General features: G+C 42.6%; 1 protein-coding gene across 3 annotated transcripts in view; it reads right to left on the minus strand.

The window, feature by feature from the left end:
* Cops3 (COP9 signalosome subunit 3) overlaps window positions 1-11,714 on the minus strand; it is a 28,516-nt gene extending 16,802 nt beyond the window's left edge. The window contains exons 1-5 of one of the 3 annotated variants that reach the window (XM_008844660.3): window positions 11,447-11,698; window positions 7,366-7,495; window positions 3,027-3,139; window positions 2,889-2,938; window positions 476-568 (exon numbers count right to left, since the gene is read on the minus strand). In XM_008844660.3, coding sequence (XP_008842882.1) covers window positions 476-568; window positions 2,889-2,938; window positions 3,027-3,139; window positions 7,366-7,495; window positions 11,447-11,501 — 441 coding nt within the window. In that variant the 5' untranslated portion in view covers window positions 11,502-11,698. Of the gene's footprint in view, window positions 1-475; window positions 637-2,888; window positions 2,939-3,026; window positions 3,140-7,365; window positions 7,496-11,446 lie in introns of those variants that run through there. The other 2 variants (XM_008844661.3, XM_017801007.2) reach the window with 2 other exon arrangements.
* Between the last annotated feature and the right edge of the window lie 7,330 nt (window positions 11,715-19,044).

The raw sequence follows: 19,044 nt of genomic DNA on the forward strand, positions 1-19,044 counted from the left end.
CTATATATATCTATATATATTTTTTTATTTGCATTTTATGTGTACAAATGTTTTGCCTGCATGAATGTAAGCGCACCACATGTGTTCAGTGCCCTCAGAGGCCAGCAGATCCCCTAGAATTGGAGTTACAGGGGGTTGTTAGCCACCATGCGGGTGCTGGAAACCGAATCTGGGTCCTTCCAAGAGCAGCCAGTGCTCTTAACCACTGGAGCCACCTCTCCAGCCACAATGTACGTTTATTCTTAAGTTCCATAATTTCTTTAAAAAACGACTTAAAATTTTTAAAATATTATAATCATTGTAATTACCCTATTTGATCTACAAGCTCACTAGCTAAGCCCCATCCTACATATTTCAACTTCTACAGCATGACACAATCTCCACCTAATTAACTTAATCTAATACAATGTTGAGCAAGCCTATGAACAGCCTTATACCTCTGAGCCAGTGTGAATCACATACTTTGGTTGCATACCTGGCAGAGATCAGCATGTATTGAGGTCAGCTGGTTTGTATTCATCTGCATCTTGTCTATGGCTTGCTTAAGGATGCCAATTCCTCGAAGGGGCTGTCAGAAACGACACCTCTTTCAGATAAGTTCTCAAAGATGGCAGCACATTGGATCTTATGTTGTCACTTACAAATAAAAAATAATACTAGTTGATAGGTTCCTTATGTAGCAATAAGAGGTTTCCATACTGTCAGGATATGTCTGCCCCATTCAGTTAGAAAATGTTTTCTTAGTATGTTTCTTGGAGTTAGATAACTCAGCACCATATTTATTTATTTTTAAATATTTTCTTTATTTTATGCATATGAGTGTTTTGTCTGCATGTAAGTAAATGCACCCATGTGTGCAATGCCCTTGGAAGCCAGAAGAGGGCATCAGATCCCCTGGAACTGGAGTTACAGAAGGTTGTTAGCCACCATGTGGGTGCTGGGACCTGAACCTGGGTCCTCTGCAAAAGCATTCAGTCCTCTTTAATACTGAGCCATTTCTCCAGCTCCAGTGCCGTATTTTAAATCAAAATCTTTTTAACAATGAATCTCAACAATAAAAAAGTGGATTACTTTCTTGGGGCTGGGGAGATGGCTCTGTTAGCTAAATGCTTGTCACACAAGCATGAAATCCTGAGTTCAACCCCCAGCACCCATGTAAAGGCTGGGAGCAGCAGGATGCACCCATACTCCCAGCACCAAGAGTCGGGGACAGGAGGATGCCTGGGACTTGCTGGCCAGGTAGTCTAGCCAATTAGATTTGTGAAAGATTGTCTCAAAAAATAAGGTAGAGACTAAATAAGAAAGACTAATGTCTACCTGTGACCACCACATACAGGGACACACATGTGCATACATAAACACACAGATTACTGTCCTAATAGTTGACTAGAACGTTTCCGTATCTTTTACCACAGATGAGCACTGAAGCTTAGAGGCATACTTGTGTTATGATGGTGCTGGCATGTTTCTACAGGGGAGTATTAGCCCTCACCCAATAGCAAACTGCTGCTAAATCTAAAACCATAAATTATAAACAGACTGTTTCCTAACCCCAACTATAAACAGAACTGAGTTTCAAGTGAGACACAATCCTCCGGTTAGAAGATTAGGCTATAAAATACCTATATATAATTTTATAGTTTTTTCAATAAGGACACAATAACTTTTTTTTTCCCTCTCATCCACATACATAGATCCCCACCCTGTTTCTTTTCTTTTTTCTGTTTTAGTATTTTGAGACAGGATCTCATGTAACCCTGACCTCAAACTCAATTTGGAGCTGAGAATAACCATGAACTTGTGATCCTCCTGCCTCTACCTCCCAAGTGCTGGGATTACAGGCATGTGCCACCATGCCTGGCTTTTAACCAGTTTGTTTAGTGCTCCCACAGAATATCACTGGTTCTTTCTGCCTTTAGCCTTCTTCAAGCTACTAATCTTAAAGCTCATTTTCAAATCAAAAGGAAATACCCAAATAATAATTTGTATAGACATCAAAAAAGATAAAGACTGAGAACTTTTCTAGGAGAAAGAAAACTAAAGGGAAACATGGGAATAGCCCATACTCTGAGGTCTGCTTTTGCTCTACAGAACATCAATTCACATCTGGGCAGGATCTGTGGATCTGTGACAGTATTATCTCAGTATCCATTTCCAGATGACGATAATTGACTGTAGTCCATGATAATTGACTAGAAAGCACCCACTCAAGTATTTAGGTAAGAACACCACACTGCAACTGACTTTCCAGTGGTGGAAGAATAAGCAAGTGAGAGAGAGAGACCAGTATTTGGAGAATCTAAGTCAAGAGAACATGAAAAGACTCTAAATCATTCTTTTAGCTTTTTGTAAGATGAAAACTGTAAATAAAAGCTAAAAGAAAAAATTAACAACAACAACAAAAATAGCATATTATAATACAAAGGGCATTAACTGACAGTTTTTTGTTGTTTGTTTTTCTTCAGTGATGGAGATGGAACCAGGTACCTCACACATGCCAGGCAACTCTCTATCACTAAGCCACATCCCCAGCCCAGACTGGCCAACTTCAAAAACAACCACTACCACCACTAGTCACCTTCCTGGAGGCATTTCATCCTCTAACCAAAGGCTGCTCTAAAGAAACCACATGTATCTAAATGTTGGGATGCTGAATACTGACCTGAAATCTTTGTTTTGTTTTTTGAGAAAACAAATATATCTCACTATGTAGCCCTGGCTGGTCTGGAACTCATGATGTAGACCGCACTGGCCTCCCTCTGTCTCCTGAGTGCTGGGATTAAAGGCATGCGCCACCATGTCCGGTCTAACCTTGAATCTTACTGCATTAGTTCATGAGTCACAAACAAATTTTAACAGAATACAAATACTTGAATAACATTTCTTACCTGTTTTCTTTCCACAAGTGCATTTGTTAGCTGATGGCAAAGCCCAGCAACTAGATATAACAATAACAAAATATTGAAAACATAAATCACTGCAAAGGAAAAATACATTCAGAAAAAGAGGAAATATTATTAGCTTACATGTATCTGTTGCATATCGAATGTGCTCCCCATTACAAGTACTAATGAAAAGTTGAACCTGTGAGAATAATGTTTCGAAGTCAGGAACACTGGGCATAGAAAACTTCACAAACCTAGAATGAGAAAAGAATCAAACTACTTTATATTTCATACAATAAAGGGTAGGAGCAACTTAAGCCAGAAGGCTATCCTGACTCTGAAATTAAATGAGGATCAGTGGTTTTTGTTTTTTTAAGACAAGAGTCTGGAACTCTCTATGTAGACCAGGCTGGCCTCAAACTCACGGAGATCCGCCTGCCTCTGCCTCCCAAGTGCAAGGATCAGTGTTTTTAAAAATTAAGTACCAGATGGGCTGGAGAGATGGCTCAGTGGTTAAGAACACTGGTTGTTCTTGTGGAAGACCTGGGTTCGAATCCCAGCACCCACATGGCAGCTAACAACTGTAACTCCAGTCCCAGGGGATCCGACAGTCTCTTCTGACCTCTGTGGGCATTGCACGACACAGGTGCACTCACCTACATGCAGGCAATATACTCATACACATAATAAATAAAATGTTTAAAAAAAAATTTAAGTACCAGAATCCGCAAGGTTTTCCTGGTCTGGCTCTTTTGTACAATACAGAACACAGATATAAACAGAGGTAAAGAAAATGTGATTAAAGGGCTGGTGGGATGGCTCAGCAGTTAAGAACACTGTCTGCTCTGGCAGAGGACTCAGGTTCCATTCCTAGCACCCATGTGGCAGCTAACAGCTGTCTGGAACTCCAGTTTCAGGGGAATCCGATGTCATCTTCTGACCTCCACAGGCATTGCATGACACAGGTGCACTGACATACATACAGGCAATACATTCATACACATAATAAAAAAATAAATAAAATATGCTTAAAAGAGGCCAATACTTAGTGAAAAAAAAAAAATCTACGACCATACTACCCTGAATCTTGTCAGAATGAAAAATTCTCTTCAACAAGGTCAAATATCAGGTTATCTAATACCTATGAATAATTGAATATAAACTTCTAATACCTCCCCAATTTAATTGTTTTTTAAAGCTGCAGTGTAGTCAGGACATTTATTCAGTTAAGAATCCGCTAACTGGGGCCAGTGAGGTGGCTCAGCAGACAAAGGAACTTGTGGCCAATTCTGACTCACACGGTAGAAGGAAAGAACCAACTCCAGCAAGTTGTCCTCTGACCTCCACATGTGTGCTGATGTGCATGTGCCCCCCTATATGCACAAAATAAATGAGTACATGAAATAAAAAATTTTTTAAAAAGGAATCAGGGCTGGGCATGATAGTGCACACCCTTTAGTCCCAGCAGGCAGATCACTGAGTTCCAGGCCAGCTGGGCCTACAGGGAGACCCTGTCTCAATAAGAGCCCCCCCTCCAAAAGAATCAGTTGCTGCTTTTCTTGTTTGCAAGAGAATATACTGAAGCAGAGCAAAAACTGTTTGGTGGGAGGTTGAGGAAATAGCTCAGGTTAGCTGGGTGTTGTCTACCTTGGATGAAAGACTGTCAGAAATAGCTGACAAGAGAGGGATGGCAAGGAGGAGTACTCAGATGACCCATCTGGGTAACTTGGCAGATGTACCATCAGCTGCCATGAAAAACACTGGGGGGGAGGTGTGCTAGAGAGATGGTTCAGTGGTTGAGAGCACTAACTGCTCTTATAGAGGACCCAGGTTCAATCCCCAGCATCAGTATGGTGCCTAACAACCATCTGTAACTCCAGTTCCATGGGATTTGACACCCTCTTCTGACCTCCATGGTCATTGCACAACATAGGTACACTACCTATATCCAAAGCAAACTGTACGTTCTTTTTTTTTTTTTTTTTTTTTTTTGGTCTTTTTGAGACAGGGTCTCTCTGTAGTCCACAGCTGGCCTGGATTCCCTTTGGAGATCAGGCTGGCCTTGAACTCACAGATATCCACCTGCCTCTGCCTCCCAAGTGCTGGGACTAAAGGCGTGTACTAACACGCCCAACATTTTACATTCTCTTAAAACAATAACTAGGGAAATTAATTACAAGAAAAATGATTCTATTATCTTTCATCTACACAGTATTACTTGACTTGACAATGTCACTTTATAGCTGTAATTACACTTGTAATAACTAAGATGTGCCAGAAAAAAGTGCACAATAGTAGTGAAGCACTGTGTTTCCATTTAATAAAATATGAAGCTCAGGCTCCACACCTTATAACTGGAAAAATGTAGATTTAAATCCAGGCTATCAAACCCACATTTTTCTACACAGAATTTACTGTAACCGACACACAATAGTAAGACTCTTACAGCATCAAAATGTTTTCATGATTACAGGCCTAGAGATCCACACTTGTAATCTTAGCAATAGAGAGGTTAAGGTAGGAGAATCATGAGTTTGAGGCCAGCCTAGGTTGAATAGCGAGATCCAGTCACAGGAAAAAAAAAAAAAAAAGCCAGCAAGATGGCTCAGCAGGTAAACATGCTTGCAGTTAAGTATGATTACCTGAGTTTGATTCCTGGAACTCATATGGTAGGAGAGGATCAACTTCTGAAAGTTGTCTCTGATTTCTGTGCAGTGCACATGTGTGCATACACACAAATACATATAAAAATAAGTTTTTATGTATATTATCTTATTTGATATTGTATTATTTTATCTGATGTATTTGTATATGTGAGCTTATATGTATATAAAACACAGACACTATCTACTCTTCCATATCAATGAAAAAACACAGACAGTAGAAATCAACTAGCACTGTGCAAGAGAACTGTCTGTGATGGTAGAATGGTCTATGTCTTTGCTATCTGACACTATGCCAAGTATCCCTGGAGAATGGAATCTTTACCTTCCTTCAATTCACTATAACTTACACAGTCTCAAAAAGTTCTGTATAAACCGGGTGTGGTGGCCTACGCCTTTAATCCCAGCACTCAAGGGGCAGAGGCAGGTGGATCTCTGCGAGTTCAAGGCCAGCCTGGTCTACATAGTGAGTTCCAGGACAGCTGGGGCTACAGGGAGACCCTGTCTCAAAAAGACTGAAGGGAAAAAAAAAAAAAAAAAAAAAAAAGCTCTGTACTACAGAGCACAGCTCCAGACCCTTCTGTTCTCACAAGGTTACTGCTCCATAAACATCTTTGTTTTAGAAGTCCCGGTGTGAGTGGAGCCAGATGTTTACTTTAGGCTAATTTCTTCCTGACTTATATCTATTATTTAAATTGTCATGACAGCTGGGCATAGTGGCACACGCCTTTAGTCCCAGCACTTGCGAGGCAGAGGCAGGCAGATCTCTGTGAGTTGGAGGCCAGCCTGGTCTACATAGTGAGTTCCAGGTCAGCTGTGGCTACAGGAGATCCTATCTCAAAGACAAAAAAATAAAAAAATAAAACTGTCATGACAACAACATCCCCATTTATATATGAACAGTTTTGGTTGGATACACAGTAACAAGGAACTCCAGTTAAAACAGGTTTATTGTTAAACAGCTAAAATTTGTTTGAAAATGTGCCAGGCCATAAAAAAAACAAATCATTAATATTTTCATTCACTGTAGTCCACTATCACTATTTTTGAAGTTAGAAAACATTTGCAAGCCTCTGGAATACAGTAATAAAAGTATTCAGATAAATTCAAACTGTAGTGTCTACAGTTGTTATGGCCATTTTTCATCATTTTATTTTTTGTGTGTGCATATATGCACATACATGCATGTGTGAATGCTGGTGCCTGAGGACATCAGAGGCGTCAGATCCCCCAGAGGTGCAGTTGTGAGCTGCCAGATATGGGTGCTATGAAACAAACTTGGGTCCTCTGCAAGAACAGCACACACTCTTAACCTCTAAGCCATCTCTCCAATTCTGCACTCATTTTAAAAAAGAAAATTTTAAAATGTGTATGAACATAAATAATTCAAAAATTATAAAATCAAATAAGCAATGATTTGCTGGAATTAGTAAAATACAACTACTGTGATCCGATTTCAGTGTTGCAAAAAAAGGAAAAGGTCAATGCTGTTTACATGACTTACTGTGTCTGTAATGCACGCATACACACTACAAAGTGCAGAGTGTAACACACACAAAACTATAAAAGAAAATGCCGGGACTGGAGGGGTGGCTCCACAGTTAAGAACACTGGTTGTTCTTCCAGAGGACCCAGGTTCAGTTCCCAGTGCCCATACTGCAACTAACCATCCATATCTCCAGTTCCAGGGGATCTAATGCCATTTTGTAGTATGAGGGCATTGGACGACATGGGTGCACTTACATACATGCAGGCAAAATACTTATACACATAAAGTAAAAATAAACAAAATTAAAAAAAACGAAAATGTCCCTTACAGAACAGCCAGGACACCCAAGGAGTGTTCTTGAACATCTAAAGCCCCAAGCACAGTGTCCAGGTGGGATAAGTTCTTCGCAAGGAGTTCCCCACTCTTGTTGATTAGTTCGCAAAGCTGGGTCATTTGCCCTGCAAAACAAGAACATTAATATTCAGTTACAGCATTAACCAAAGGAACTCTAACCAGACTTTGTGCCTCAAAGCTGAAGTGCATAAAACCAGAAGGTGGGTGTGGTGGCACACACCTTTAGTCCCAGCACTTGGGAGGCAGAGGCAGGCAGATCTCTGTGAATTCCAAACCAGCCTGGTCTACATAGGGAGTTGCAGGCCAACTAGGGCTACAGAGAGACCTTGTCTCAGAAAGACAAAAAAACCAAAAACCCAAAAAATCAACTAAGACCAGAAGAAACAACTTGCCCATGCCTTAGAACTAGCCAGAGATTATATTAGACCTCTCAATTCCTTCTGGCATCCCAAAAGTGCCTCCAGTCTCCCGAGTCAAAAGTATACATATTGTCACCATCTCCCTCATCATCAAACAGTACCTGATATAACTTGATTTTATTCAGCTCCATTCCTTTCTCTCTCCTCCATGTCATAATTTGGATCTTTAAAATTACTCCAATAGCTTTAAGAAATCCAAATGAGTACTGGGCATGATGCATGTCATTAATCCCAGGCAGAGGCAAGTGATCTCTGAGTTCAAGGCCAGCCTAATCTATATAGCAAGTTCCAGGTCAGCTGGGTCTACATAATGAGATCCTGTCTCAAAAAACAAAAAGAAAACAAAACAAAAACAAAAAAACAACCAGGGGCTTGAGAGATGGCTCAGCAGTTAAGAGCACTGGCTGCTCTTAGATAGGACCTGGGTTCAGTTCCCAGCACCCACATGCTGGCTGACAACTGTCCATAACTCCAGTCCCAGGGGATCAGATACCCGCTGATCTCTTCTGACCTCCGCCGGCACTGCACATTCATACACAGGGCCTCACTGTAGCCCCAGGTGGCCTTGAACTCAAGAGTTCCGCCCAACCTCTGCCTCCCAAGTGCTGGGATTAAAGGCGTGTGCCAATACACATGACATAAGTATTTTTTAAAAAGAACACCTGCTGGGTGTGGTGGCACACACCTTTAATTCCAGCACTTGGGAGGCAGAGGCAGGAGGATCTTTGTGAGTTCGAGGCCAGCCTGGTCTACATAGTGAGTTCCAGAACAGCTGGGGCTACAGGGAGACCCTGTCTCAAAAAGACCCCCCCCCCAAAAAAAACCCCACCAAAATGCTTTAGCTTGGTTTACAGAGCCTATTTAATAACTGGTCCCATTTCTCTGATAAGGCCATTTCTCTGGCCTTACCTCCTACTACTTTCATACCTACTCTTTGGTCACACCAAGCTGAGAAAAAAAAACAACCCAACATTCTGCATTCTCTGCTCTCCATCTTCTACCTGACTCACCTCACACTCAACCATCAGCGTAGGCCATCTCTAAGGTGGGTCTTTAACACACCCTGCTCCCCACAACTAAATTGGCTATCTGCTCTCTTTGCATCACATGAACTGTGGTGGTCAGGTTATTAAAAGTAAACACAGATGGAAGGACTGTTATTTCTACACTTTGAGGATGAAGTGCCTGTTGAGCAGCAGACCTGTAGCTTGCTGAATTTAATCTCCAAACTGATCCATCAATTTTTCTCCTATACCACAACACTGTGTTTAATAGCTAATCTAAATAGGACTGAATTGGTCATTTAAAGCAAACCTACATACTTTGATGGTTATCATGATGACAGAGTCCATGACCATATTCTAGCTGTATTTTGGGGGTGAGGGGGTGTCACACTAACCTCAAGTTTCCTCCTTCAGTAGATAGACAGATCCTTATTAAAAGGAATTGGGGCTGGAGAGATGGCTCAGTGGTTAAGAGTGGATAATGCTCTTGTAAAGGACCTATATTCAGTTTCCAGTACCCACATCCGGCAGCTCACAATTGCCTATAACTCCAACTCAGCTGAAAAAAATGCCTTTGGCCTCCTCTGGCACCTAGACTCACCTGCACATACCCACAGTCACATCCACATACATATACCTGTTTTTTATGCCAGTACTCAGGAGGCAGACAGATCTCTGTGAGTTCTAGGACAGCCAAGGTTACGTAGTGAGAGTCTTATCTTTAAAAAAAAAAAGTTTTATAATACAATGCTTAAAATCCACGAGACAATATCTAGGTGCTTCAATAATGTGATTTCTGAGGCTTTATAACACTTTGAAAACTTGATACATTTCATACACTATAAAACAAAAATAAGCAAATATCTGTTGAACTGGAAAATATGAATGCACCATTATTTTACCTCAGAACTTACTGATAGGTATGAAATACCTTCTACCAGTTGAATAACTTGTCCCTTTAAAAACCTACTACAGGGCCGGCCTTTAATCCCAGCACTCCGGAGGCATAGGCAGGCGGATCTCTGAGTTCAAGGCCAGCCTGGTCTACATAGTGAGTTCCAGGACAGCTAGGGCTACAGAGAGACCCTGTCTCAAAAAGAAAAAAAAAAAAAAAAGCCACTACAATAAATGCATTTATGACAATTTGAAACATCCAAAAATAAGCATTTCCATCCTCCCCCAATTAAATAAACCAATGCCAAACTGACACTTAAAAAGCTGGATCATTATTGAGTCATCAGACAGTAAATTAGCATTTGGGCAATAGGAGAGTGAAAAGTTAAGCATGCCATGGTTTATTTGAAATGAGCTGTATTAAGAGATGTGGTTAGTGAAATTCCCTATAATCAGAGAAAAGTGGAAATAAACATCACTTTCACTTAGCGTCCACGTTTGAAAATTCTGAGTAAGAGCAGGTAAAACAGACTGTGAATGACATCAAAGGTTTGAGATAAGTGACCCTCCTTAAGAACTCAACAACCTTCTTTCATTTCATAATGAGAAAAATGGTCCAAAGGGATAAATGGCTCATACATGTATCTGAGACAGGATCCCAAACAAAATCTCCGAACTACACTACACCTCAAGAAGTTTTAGAAGCTGGGAAGTTTTAGAAGCTGTGTAGGATGAGTGAATGGTTTCTTCACATACATATACATACCCACAAGTCTGTAACTGACCTGTAAGCTTAATTATACCAATAAGGAAAACGATTTACTATTTATTATATGCACGGTTCCATGCTAGATTAAACATTCCAACAGTAAGGTGGTCAGCAACTTTCCCTTTCTCGCACACGCGCACATACCTTTAATTACAAATGGAGATGCGTTCAAAGGTCACAGAGCTTCTAGACATTTCTAACAGATGTCAACAATAGTTTGCAATTATTTATTGCATCCCATGACAAGCATTGTCTCAAGTATTTTTCCATGCTTTCTCCACTTCCTACAACTCTTAAGTAGGGAAATATTCTTCGAGCACAAGATTCTGTATTTTCAAGTGATGAGATGAATGAACCAAGTAGTATTGAAATGAGGGGAAAAATGATTCACGGTAACAAGTCTGTCTAACGTGGAGTTCGACAAACCAGAGTTCCCTCAGCATTCAGTGCGACCTAGACCTGGGCGGAGACTACGCAGCGGGAACCACAGACAGAACGAGGACCCGACCTAGGAGCCGCCAAGTCAGGTGGCGCAAAAGGATTCGCCAGGGGCCGGCTCCAGAGGCCTCGTGGGGGTGGGGCGGGGGGGGCTGGCCACAGCAGGACGAATAAGGCGCTGCGCCAATCACTGAAGACAAGGGATGGTCAAAGGGCCAATGGGCGCTCGGGAAATGGCCCGGCGGAAGTCACGCCCCCAAACTGTCAAGCTGAGCCCCGTGGCACAGGCCCGGGTGGGGTGGGGGCGGGGGAAGGTCCCCGCGGCCCGGCAGACGGGAAGGCGCCGGTGGGGTGGCCGGCTTCGGGTAGCACGAGGGGCGGTAGCAGCCTTGAGGCCCCGGCGGATCCAGGCGCCGCGGCCCGCCAAACGCGGGAGGACGGGTTCGGCTAAGGGCGCTCCTGGCGTCCGCACTGGCTCGAGCGCACGCAGGCCCGAGCCCACCCACGCCCAGCCCAGCGGCCCGGCCTCACCTTGAGCGGACAGCTGTCGGACACTGTTCACAAACTGTTCCAGGGCAGACGCCATGTTTCCCTGCTGGCGGCCCGAGTGGCACAGGGAGCTCGCGCGGGAAAAGGCGGCCGCTCTGGGAGGAGGGGCCTCACGACCCACCGGAGCAGCGAGGGAGGTACGTCACTTCCCCCAGCCAAGCACCGCGAGATCTCAGCTTCTGGGGACCGCTACTGTCTCCATGGAAACTGTTGGGCCAATCTTACCGCCTCACCTCTTCGTGTTGTGCACTTGTGAAATCCCTCCGCACATTATATCGAAACTTTAGGGAAAGTGATTGAGCACATGTTTTCTGGACCTAGTCTAGATAGGCGTGGCCGTGCGTTTTTTCACTAGGCTATGTACTTCCGGTACCACTTCATCGTGACTTCTGTGAAGGTTCTTTGGCTGTGAGGTACAATTTGAACTCGAGGCAATCAGACTGGATTCAAATATTTTTTTATGATTATCGGCTGTATGGTTTGAGAAGGGTACTTGGCCGTGCAGTCCCTGGTTTTTCTCCATTTGTGAAAAATCTCACAATGTGCTGGGCGTGGTGGCGCAGGCCTTTAATCCCAGCACTAGGGAGGCGGAGGCAGGCGGATCTCCTGTGAGTTCGAGGCTTGCCTGGTCTATATAGCGAATTGCAGGCCAACTGGGGCTATAGAGAGACCCTGTCTCAAACGAAAAACCACTCACAATGTGTAAAAAAATAATAGTGGGGCTGCGAGATGGCTCCGCAGGTCCAGACACTGCCACCAAGCCTGATGACCTGAGTTCGATCTTCACAACACACATAGTAAGTTGTTCTCTGTTATCAGCGTGTGCTGGTGGTGTGCCTAAGTCCACACACACACATACACGCATACAAAATAAAATGCAAACAACAGAAAAACTCAAAATGTCCTCAAGCCCATAAAACAGGATGGCGCCTAACTCACATAACACCATTTTTTCATTCAAGATGTATATTGAATAAAATTATTTTCTCATCTGGGATTGATCTCTATCTTCACTTGGCTCCCAAAGCACTTTTATCCTTTCATTTAGCCAGTTCTCTGTTAAGTGTGCTGTGCTGTTAGAGTAACAAAAATCCCCATAAGATTAACTGGTCAGAAAATAAAATCTCCATTTGTTGGAAGGCCCACTCTTCCAATTTCACTGGTCAGACACTAGTCACCTGGTCACAGGACTACCCCTGGGAAGGCAAGTCCACCTTAAGTCACTAAAGATGGGTTTCCACCCATGCCTACTGTGTTAATCTGAGAGTGAATCTTCCCTGTCTGGAATCCTACCTCCTGTGTTCTTGTGGATGCATTTGCAGATGAAATTGCAGGCCTCAGTAAATCTCCAGCTTTTTCTGAATTCGGAAAAGTGTGATCTCCTTTTCTTCTTAATATCCCTTTTCTAAGCGTGTTTTCTCTAAAGCTTTGGCCTGCCCAGCCTCTTGTATCTCTTTATTTCTCTAAAGCTTCCTTGCCCCTGCCTTGTGAACCTCGATGTAGGCTCTAAACCAGCGTGGCTTCATGGCTTTTTTTTTCCTTCTCCCCTCCATTCTTCTCAAGTCAGCTGCCAAGAGTTACAGCTTGCCTGCCTTGAGGATTTTTCTTTAAATTCTAGTAAAATTGCCTTAAAACTCTCTAAGGGATGCTGTTTCTCCCCTGTATCGGAGTCGTTTACTATCCATTACACTTTATTGGCATGGTTGCTTTTCTATTTTTATTATTTATTTGTTCATTTTTTTATTTATTTGGTTCTTTTGAAACGGTCTCCCTGTAGCTCCAGATGACCTGGAACTCTATGTAGACCAGATTGACCTTGAACTCACAAAGATCTACCTGCCTCTGCCTCTCAAGTGCTTGGACTAAAGGCGTGTGCCACCATGCCTGGCCTATTTTTAATTTTTCTTAAATCCGGGGAAGGACTGGCAAGATGATGCAGCAGGTAAGTTACCTGCTGCCAAGCCTGACAACCTGAGTTCAATGCCCACAACTCACATGGTGGAAAGAGAGAACTGACTTCAAGTTGTCTTCTGACCTCCACTTGCGTATCATGACATGCCCCCCACCAAATACATAAATAAATAAAAATAAATTTAAAAATTTACATTTCCTTTTATGGTGACATCACTGGGTTGTGAGCTGAGGGCAGCTTGCCCTGGAGTCCCAGTTCTTCCCAGATGTAGACGGAATGGAATGCCCAGGGAGGAATGAAATAAAGACTCAGAAAGAAGTGAAAGCAGGCTTTTATTGAGGTGGAGTAAAGAGCAAGTGCTAAGAACACCCTGTCTGGTGGGGTCTCCAGGGCTGGTAGACCACCATATGACTTCTGGGAAGGTTCTTTTATAGGGACCCCAGGTCTTTTTCTCCTCTTTCTCCCCTCTTCCCACACAACAAGGATAGAAATAACTAAAACAGATGCTCCTGTCTGACTGATGGCCCTGTCAGGCCAGTAGTCTTATTTTTTGGTTCATGGCCTTGTTTTGACACTTTCCAGGAGTTAAGTGGGAATGTTTTTCCTTCCCTCCTTCTGACCTTTGCCCTAACTGCCTACCCTTAGCTAACCCCTAACAGCTAGATCAGAGGATACCAACTTGGGTTGGTTCTCTCCTTCTACCCTGTGGGTTCTGGGGATTGAACTCACCCACTTAGCTGCTACGCCAGCTGCTATTTTTTGCTTCAGAACAACATCTTGTTATATGTAGCCTAGACTGGCTTAACCTGATGCCTCAACTTCCTGTCACTGGAATTACATGTGAATGTCACCACACCTGGTAGTATGATTTTAGGGTCAAGCATCATTCTTACCAATGTTAGTTTCTTTTTAGTGCCCAGCGTAGAATTTGTTGCATAGTAGGGACCAAGAAAATAAGTGTCTTTTGAAATTTCATCCATATACAGGAGGCACTGATAAACACTGGTAAGTCTCTCATGCAGTTAATCACCCTGGAAGAAAAAGGGTTGGCACTAAAAAGAATGGGACAAGGTTCTATAAAATGCTACAGAGTGGATGAAAATTCCTGTAAAGAAGGCACAACTGCCAGGCGTGGTGGCACACACCTTTAGTCCCAGCACTCTGGAGGTAGAGGCAGGTGGATCTCTGTGAGATTGAGGCCAGACTGGTCTACCTAGTGAGTGTCATGCCAGCTAGGGCTTAAAAAAAAAAAATCCAACAAAAATGAAGAAGGCACCTGCTTAACCACAGGCAGATTAAAGGTTAGAATGTTGCAGATTCTCGGCCTAATTGCAATTTATTTTCAGACACCTTTGGTTCCCTTAATAGACAGTTATTATCCACCTCTGTATGTGACTTAACATCTTTGTGATTCTTAGGTAAATCCTTTGAAACGTACTAAGAAACATTTAACTTCCACCTACCAAAAGGCTGACAATCCTGTCAGATAGCAGAGGCTTAAAGATGAGAGCTCTCTGCTTTTCTGTAACCCACCTACCTGAGGTTTCCACTAATGCAGTTCCAAACTGTCTTGATTTATGATTTTCCTTGTTACCAAAAAGCTTCATGTAACTGTTACTACATTGGAACATGGGATTTGGGGCAACCTGAATCTGTTCGCTCATATTTGGCTCCAGAATAAGTTATCTCTTATCCCTTTTTGAGGTGAGAGTTGTGTTCTTCTATTAACAAGAATAAACTGACCTGGACAAGGAACAACAGGGAGAACCTCAGTAGAAGATGACACAAACAGAGCTCTGAAGGAAGAGAAAGGGTTAATGAGGAGTAGGAGAAGGTTGTAAGAGATCTGGATGTTCCACCCCAAGATAGGGAATGAATGTGGGCATGCTTGAGAATGAACACATCGAAGAGCTGAAAGACAATGCACATCTTCATTGAAAACATGAAAATGGAGAAACAACGCTTGACATTGTGTGTATGAGATATTCTAGAACTAGGGATGGAATGGCAAGATTGATAGGGTGGATTCAAACTTGTACTTCCCCAACTGATGTTGGAGAAACAGTTTTGAATTAAAATGATGGATGAGGGCTGGGCGTGGTGGTGCACGCCTTTAATTCCAGCCCTTGGGAGGCAGAGACAGGCGGATCTCTGTGAGTTCAAGGCCAGCCTGGTCTACATAGTGAGTTCCAGCACAGCTGGGGCTACAGGGAGACCCTGTCTCCAAAAAGACACACACACAAAAATGATGGATGAGGCCTGACTGGAAGAGATAGTTCCAGACAGTTTTAAGGCATAGTTCCAAGAGATATCGGGGGGAATGGGTGTCCTTTGAGTTCAAGCGAACCCTTAAAAACTAAATTTAAGTTAGCCTGGCATGATGGCACACATCTTCAGCCCCCGCACTTGGAAGGCAGAGCAGGCAGATCTTTGTGAGTTCAAGGTCAGCCTGGCCTACATAGTGAGTTCCAGTGCAGCTGTGGCAGTGGAGACCAGCAGATCCCTGGGCTTGCTGGCTGGGTAGTCTAGCCAAAAAGTGAGCACCAGGTTCAGTGAGAGACCCTGTCTCAAAAAATAGGTGCAGGGCACTGGGATGATTGCTCAGTGGTTAGAGTGCTTGCTCTGAGTTTGATTTCCAAGCACTTATGTAAAAAGTTGGGCATGGTTGTGCATACCTGTAACCCCAACATTAGGGAAAGGAGACAGGCAAATTCCAAGAGCTCCTGGCTGGCCAGCCTGCTTAGCCTAATTGGAGACGTTCCAGTTCAGGGGAAAACCTTGTCTCAAGGTAACAAGGTGGAGCGTGATTGAGAAATACACCCCTCACATGCATGCACCACACATGTGCTCCGCAGAAAATAAAAAATAAGGTGGAGGATGATTGATGAAGGCACCTAACATTGATTTCTGGCCTCCACATGTGCACATGCAGATAGGAAGGCGCCCCCCCCCACAAGTGCTACATGCACTTCATGTGGATAATTTAAAGAGAGACAGTTAAAAAACTATTATCAAGACTGGCAAGATGGCCCATCAGGTTACGGTGCTTGCCACCAAGCCTGACCGCCAGAGTTTGATCTCCAGAACCCACAGGGTAGAAGGAGAGAACTGACTCCCACAAATTGTTCTTGGATCTCCACACACATACTGTGGCACATGCACTCCTGCATACACATAAATAAATGGAAAAAGAGAAAAGAAACTATCATGGTGGGAATGGAGGAATGGCTCAATAGGTTAAACACTTGGTGTGAGGACCAGAATTCAGATCTCCAGAACCCCAGAGCAAGCTGGCCCTAGACTAGCTGAAATGGTGAGCTCTGGGTTCAGCCAGAGACCCTGCACTCAAGGAAGATACCCAACATCAACCTCAGGCCTCCACATGCAGGCATGTACACATAAACATACACACACATGTGAACATGCATACACATGTATACCATGTGTACATAAAAAAAAGAATAAATGAAACTACTTTAGGGGTTGGTGATGTATCTCACTGGTAGAGCATGAAGCCCTGGGTTCCATTCCCAGTACTGGTGTCAGGGAAGCTACTACAGTAATCAACATAAAACTTAACAAATAGCAATCATTTCACTCTTTTTGTTTCTTTAATGTAGCCTCAGATTGGCTTGCAACTAGAAAGCAATCCTCCTTTCTCAGCCATTTCCCAGCCTCCAAAGTGCTGGAGCTGCAGGTGTGGGCCCCCATATCCAGCAACAGTTGTACTTCTGGCAAGAGAGATATAAATAAATTGGTGGCTTTGAGGCATAAATAGATGAATGACATTGACACTTGTCCTTCAAAATGGAAATACAGCTGAATGTTCTGTGGCAAAGATTAGTCCTTAGTCTTTCATCTCTTTCAACACACAAACAGTACTGATTCAGATTATGGAGGCTGCTCTAAAGTGGGAATTCCCCCATCCCAGCCACACCAGCAGCACCTGGGCTCTTTTTGGAACTCTTATCATGATAAGTTTCCTACTTTGGAAACTCAAGGTTGAGCACAGCAAGTGGAATGTAACAAGCCCTCTCAGGTAATTCTGGCACACACCGAATTGTGTCACCAGCAAGACTGAGTCAAAATACACATTATACCTATTTCAAACCAGCCATGAGCAACTCTGAGGCAGGATAGACAGACAGGGTCAGGGCTGGCCAGATTCTCAGCAGGTAAAAGCATTTTTAATTTTACGTGTATGAGTGTTTTGCCCACATGTGTGTAGGTACACCATGTGCATGTAATACCTTCAGAGGCTAGAAGAGGCCATCAGGTCTTTTGGAACTGGAGTTATGGTTAGCTGCCATGTGGGTGCTGGGAACTGAATCCAAGTCTTCTGCAAGAGCAGCCAGTGTTCTTAACCAATGAGATTGCTCTGCAGTCCTTGGTAAAGGCACTTACTACCAAGCCTGACAACTTGAGTTTGATCCCTGGGACCCACATGGTGAAAGGAGAGAACTGACTTTTGCAAGTTGTCCTCTGACTGCTGCATGCATGTGCACTGCCCCCGACCCCATAAAGAAATAAGTGTAATTTTAAAAAAAGAAGACAGGAATGATTAAGGATACATAGGAAGAGAAAGGAGCCTCTCACTCCAGAGTCTGGTTGAAGCCTCCCACCAGCTGAGTCAACAATTCCATCACAACATTTGCTGTAATAGTTGCCTATAATGACAATATTTCTTTTATATAGAGATATTCCAAATAAGAATGTTAAAATACCAATGAATCAATCATGCCTAAAACCTGAGCACATCTGACCTTTCCCAGCTATAAACCTACAGTTTTCTAAGACTATCATGTGGTTTATAGTAAACCCCGTTTATAGTAAAAGACATGTATTGACCTTCTTCTGCAACCTTTGTGACCCAAGGGTTTGTCATATTAGATAACAATCCTATTTAAGGCACCACTGGAGCCATCCTATAATCTCATTTACTGACAAATAAGGATAAAGAAAAAAAAGTTTCTTGGCAACCCTTTGAGATGTAATTTAAGAGTCACCAAAATTGTATATATGGCTATTTCTAAGACACTTAAGTGTGACTTTCCTCCGAGAAGCTACACCTACACTCCAGGGTGTATTATTCTTTCCCCGAGAATCTTTCTTTCTATTAACCTCTGTGCTTGAATCTATGTTAGTTTTCTTCTTAATAAACTCCAATTCTTCATCATACTATTTTGTCCTAAAATTCTTTTCTTGGCTAAAGTCAAGAATCCCAGATTCACCTGAGTGGAAGTCTCTGGAAATAACTTCTTGGCTGCTGAGGGCAGTGTGCACCCCACTGCTACTTCTCTCTTCCTCATGAGACTAACTTGAAAGATTTATGATTACAGAGACTACCTTGAGTATATTGTTATTTGTATTTCTTTCACTCTGTCATTTTTTTCCTTGAGACATGCATCTCAACAAAAACTGCCACAGCAGTGGATAGAGACATATTTAATCATATATTCTATTAATCTATTTTTGAATAGATATTTTCTTTTTTAAATTATTTTCCTTTTAAAAAATTATTTATTTAATAACCACATAATTAGAAGAAGCATTTCACAACAGCATTGACATATTCAATAACAATTTCCTGACCTAAGATGCATCTCTTTCAAAATTGGCTGTAAATTTTTAGGTTTACAGGAATTATTACAGTTATAAAATATTGTAT

This window comes from Nannospalax galili, unplaced genomic scaffold (genome assembly GCF_000622305.1).
Source record: "Nannospalax galili isolate Female #2095 unplaced genomic scaffold, S.galili_v1.0 scaffold441, whole genome shotgun sequence".
NCBI lineage: Eukaryota > Metazoa > Chordata > Mammalia > Rodentia > Spalacidae > Nannospalax > Nannospalax galili.